Raw genomic sequence first — 5,047 nt, 5'->3', positions numbered from 1 at the left:
CCTGTAAGCCCACCCAAAGCCCAAATAGCAATAAAATATCTAAAAAACATGAAAAGTGCAAAGATTTTACAAAAACAAAAAGACACAAAAACAACAAAAGAATAAGTAGTTTTGTTTGTTTAAATGTAACGTATTGATTAACTTTCAAAGTAGAGCACTCTGCTCACAAACCCATCAACCAGACTGAGCCAACAAAGACTCGTTAAGTAAGATCTCGGGTTCGAGAAGTGAAACGCACATGTGATTGGACAGAAAGTGAGGCTTCATTTGTCATCGTTCACGTGACTCTGGGAAACCAATACACACCCCAATACGGGGCTTCAATAGAAACTGTGTCACGTGTGCGATACGCACATCGAAGCTTTAGTGTCATACATAACATCACTAATACATCCATCCATCCAAAATACACACAAAACCTTCTATCTTCTAAATACACACAAAAACTTTAGCTTAATTGCAGTAAAATGGTGTTTGGTAGTGAAGTCCCTTAAATTTACACACAGATTTTCAGACTTTTGAACACATTTTCCTCAATATAATGGTACCTATGTATAATGAAATAGAAGTGTCATAGTAAATATCTAAAAATTGAATACTTCAATGCTGTAAATTTTTTTTTTTTTTTGGGGGGGGGGGGGGGGGGCGGAATTTGTGTTGTCGGACAGCAGCTTGCACCAATTCTGAATGGCCATATATAGTATATATTCCAAAAACTCATTAATCCACAAATAATATGACCAATATTTCTGTGTGATGAGGGAACTGAATCTGTCACTGCTTATAACTCCTCCTACAATCCACCTACTTTATATAATTGCTGTAAATCATCATGTGACCATACTGAGCCAAAGTCCGTGGCCGAGAAAAACTTGACTCTTCTAAGCCAGTGTCCACAAAGTTGTATGTGGACAACTCCTCTCTGTAGAGTACAAAGAAAATAAGACAGCGCGAGTTTACTAGACAGAACAATGGAGCCCCAGGAAAACTGGAATACATCTGAGAAATCCAAGTTGTTGCAGCCTGGGCCACCACCATACCAGGACCATTATGGAAACCCTCCTCCAGGGAGCTTTCAGAGCACCTCTGGTTATCAAAGCCAGCCGTACGGCGCTCCAGGACCATACGGCCAAGGACCGTATCCAGGTCATCCTGCTGTCACCGTGCAGCCGGCAGTTTATTTGACCAACACCCCACTGGCCTATCCGCAGCCAGATTACCTGGGCTATTCCATCTTTACCCTGCTGTGCTGCTGCTTTCCTCTGGGCATTGTTGCTCTAGTTTACTCTATCAATGTAAGTATTAGTTCACATACCTTTCTTAACCCTTTCTGAACTGATACACTAACCCTGGCTCATCATAAAATGCGATTTTTCACTAATTTAACCGTTTTTTCTCGATTAAATCTTAACTGTTTTTGTTTTTTAAATGGTATTAAATCTCTTACGATATACAAGAGCTGAAAAGTCATCTCTTCTGAGAGTACTTAACTGCATAAACTTAAAGTTATTCTGCTCTCAGTTTTCGTTAATCACTTCCTGTTCTAGCATATATTATTCTGAATAATGTCTGAAACTTTGTATCTTGTGTTTATTTCCTAATTGAATGAGAAACTGGTCACATTAACTGGTGAACTACCCATTGGCTATGGTCTACAAGACTTTGTTAAAATAAATGGATGACAAGGCTTTGTTAAATTAAAAAAGAGAGATCACAGTCTAAATAACAAGTGTTTTTTAGTGTTCAAAAATCTTTATCACTCAAAGAATTGTGATTACTCATGACTGGCATTCAAACCAAAAGTAGTTCATGTAGCTTCACCATTCCTAACATTACTGAGCAGATCTTCATCTCCATTTACTCAAGCATATATTGTTCCCATAAATTATGTGACATTTTGGTATTGAGAATTAGGTACTACACAAAGTCCCAATTTTACTATTGCTTTGTGCACATCTGGGAAATTTCTCTCTATAAATTGACAATGTAAAGCTGCTAAAGCAACTAAGCTACTACACTTTTGTTGTCCTGCAATAGCTGATTGTTAAAGAATGAATTAAAGACACCAAATGAGTTTGATGGTTCATAAAAAGGAAATGCAATAGATGATGCTTTAGATACAGGAAATGAAATCATTACAGGACTCTAAAGTGTATATGAAACTTGCTCTGGGGTTCCATATTGCCCAAAAAGTCACATTGAGTATAATGCAGATTACAGCTGGTGTATCATTGTTCCACATTTTAGTCATGAGCAACCATGTGAAACTGTTAGTATTATAGACCCCATCATTGCTTTACTACGATATAAACAGTTAAATCACTTTTGTTTATAGAAAACTCAGAATGGGTAGTTCTGGAAAACACAAGTGACATTATGTTTCAATTGTATTTTCACAGACTAGGAATGCCAACATGTCCGGACAACAACAAATAGCAGAGAGAAACTCCAAAATGGCGCGCACTGTTAACCATATTGCTCTTGGTATTGGCCTTGCCGTCATAGTGGTGTACATTGCCTGCATCATTGTGGTTCACAGTAAACAACAAACAACACCTCCTTAACTGTCAGACATATCAGCTGGACACCAGGAATGAGGGCTTTCCAAAAAATAACATCATATAATGTCACAAGTATCATTTTATAACCACATTGCGATGTTTTTTACAAACTAATGTGCAGTTTCATATGACTGACTATGTTCGGCTCATCTCTAATATAAAATTATCAATGTAACTAAAACATGCTTTAAAGTTGATTATCTTATGTTTCATAACAATGAAAACTCTCACTGTCAAAATATACAGGCCTATTGATGTTTGTTTTTCTTCCTGTCTTTTGATTATATTTAATAAAAAAAATTCAATGACCAAAAAGCAGTGCTCTTTTCCTTCTTTATTTAAAACCATTGATGTTGTCACGGTCACCCAAATAGTCTCTATTCAGATACCCGAAAGAATCACTCTTATAAGCCGGTACTTATTAGTGAATCAAAAACAAATACTGATTTACTTAACCACAATACTTTAGTTATGGCCTATTTGAAATGAACTGAGGACTATTATTTGGCTATTTGGAAATCTAAAAAGATGCAACCCAAGACTATAGAGTTCTAAAGTTATAATAAGCAGACATGGCCAAACCGAGCCTTTTAAATGATCTTTTATAGGTCAATTTCTTGGCAATAATATGCCCACTCCAATCCATTCAGATTCCGGAAGGAGTGACTTACCAGTACTTATGAGTACTGGATGGTACAGTATTCAAAAGTTTCCTACGCCCCATGAGGCCTTGCATCAAAAGTGGGCGCGTCTTCCGGTTCGTAGTAAACAAAGCGCGACTTGACATGCTTGACACTCGTTCATTCAACAGTTGACAGTCATTCAAGTTATAGCGATCCAAACTAGCTAACGATGTGGGAACACAACCTCAACGAAATTAAAAAGGCTGAAATAACAGTACCTTTACCCTCTGCAGTATTTGGTTGGGAGTATTATAATAACATTATTAATAATCAATACTCGTCAAGGCATGGTGACAGACAGTTGTGCGAGCTGACAAACAATTAAAATAAAAAATACACAGTTTTTGTGCTTTGGAGTTTATTCAAAATTATAAATGAATGTGCTGCTTGAATACATTAACTGGCACATTTGGTATTCTGTCAACACAGGCTTTGATCCTGAGTTTAGGTGTAACATCAGTAGCGAACAGCCAAACACATGCTGATAGAGTTTACAGAATATTAAGAATCTAAACTAATGTACACAGGAAGATTCGTCGTCTTTTGGGAGGTGATGGAAACTATAGTCGTAAAAAGTTATCACTTTCATTATGACCGAATCATAATGAGAGATGAACTCTGAGCCACTATGAGTGACTTCAGGTTGAAAAAAAGCTCAAATTCCCTCAATATATGTGGGCAAGTCAAGTAGCCTACAGACTGCATGATTTTAGCCCTGGTTATCATTTGCTGACTGATTTCGCAAAATCCTCAACAAATGCACAAAATCTGAGGCAAATCGGTGCTTGTTCATGCGAGTGATAATCAGTGTGCATTAAAGACACGATCTGAGAGATATGACGGAAAGGCTCCTTCTGTCTATTTGGTCTATTCTCTGCACGATCCCAGCTGAGTAATCGGGTGAAATGATGGGTCACTTTCATTCAGCCATAACATACTGTTGCCTACATTCAATTAACTGAATTGATTCAAACAAGCTGTCAATACTTTCTTTCTTTTTTATTTTTAGACAATTAAAGTCACCATGAATCATGTCATGATATTATTATTCATGTGCCCTTGTAATCTATCATCAAATTAACTTGCCCTGCGATGTCTCTTCTCTTTTCTGATGTTGTGTTTACAGTTGGGTGGGACAACCCGTCACTCACATGTGAACACAGCAATAGAAAGAATGCACGTCACCTTTGATACATGGATTTGCAGTTATTATTTGTGTCAATGTTGAATTTTGTGGTATTATCATATATTGCACAACTCATCAATTAAATGTGTTCTCTGCATGCTCACCTGGTTAAATAAAGGTTAAAAGGCTTGTTTCCATGGGAAAGTGACGTCAATGCAAGTCCTCTATAGCCCCCATGGATTTCCCCATAAATTCCCATGAACAAAAATTAAGTTCCACCATACATTTTCTAAACAATTTCACTCAGATATACTTCCTGATATCCGTACTACTATATTTACTGTGGAAGATGAACATTGGTCATTACCAAAATTAAATCAAGTTAAGTCAAAGAGGAACCGTTTCAAGTCAATTTAACATGAAGCAATTCCATTTGAACCAAAAACCTGATACATTGGTGTTAAATCTAAATAAATTGTTTTAAAAAAGTCAACAGCATCAAAGAATCTTTTTTTTTAATAACTCAAAAAAATGCTACAAAAAATACTTTAAAATAACCCAATTCAATTATGCACAGTGGTTTCAAACAACTGACTTAGATTTTTATCTATGCAAAATCCTTGTGTAGTGACAACACAACTGACTAAAGGAGAATCTATTGACGAGCGAGGATTTCA

At 36.6% G+C, this 5,047-nt stretch overlaps 1 protein-coding gene across 1 annotated transcript; it reads left to right on the top strand.

The window, feature by feature from the left end:
* The first annotated feature begins 831 nt into the window (after window positions 1-831).
* Window positions 832-2,594, top strand: LOC120488351 (synapse differentiation-inducing gene protein 1-like). The gene is made up of 2 exons (XM_039685046.2): window positions 832-1,295; window positions 2,400-2,594. Exons 1-2 carry the CDS (start codon window positions 972-974, stop codon window positions 2,562-2,564), a joined length of 489 nt encoding a protein of 162 aa, XP_039540980.2. The 5' UTR covers window positions 832-971; the 3' UTR covers window positions 2,565-2,594.
* The last annotated feature ends 2,453 nt before the right edge of the window (window positions 2,595-5,047 follow it).

This window comes from Pimephales promelas, chromosome 12, assembly GCF_988280905.1.
Source record: "Pimephales promelas chromosome 12, fPimPro1.hap1.1, whole genome shotgun sequence".
NCBI classification, from domain to species: Eukaryota; Metazoa; Chordata; class Actinopteri; order Cypriniformes; family Leuciscidae; genus Pimephales; species Pimephales promelas.
The sequence above is the reverse complement of the archived record's forward strand: the minus strand, read 5'-3'. Positions and strand labels throughout refer to the sequence as shown.

What these genes read in the sequence shown, in the direction of transcription:
- LOC120488351 (XM_039685046.2), top strand. Translation starts at nt 972, where the DNA reads ATGGAGCCCCAGGAAAACTGGAATACATCTGAGAAATCCAAGTTGTTG. An exon ending in CTCTAGTTTACTCTATCAAT is followed by an intron (nt 1,296 to 2,399) that starts GTAAGTATTAGT and finishes GTATTTTCACAG; the next exon opens with ACTAGGAATGCCAACATGTC.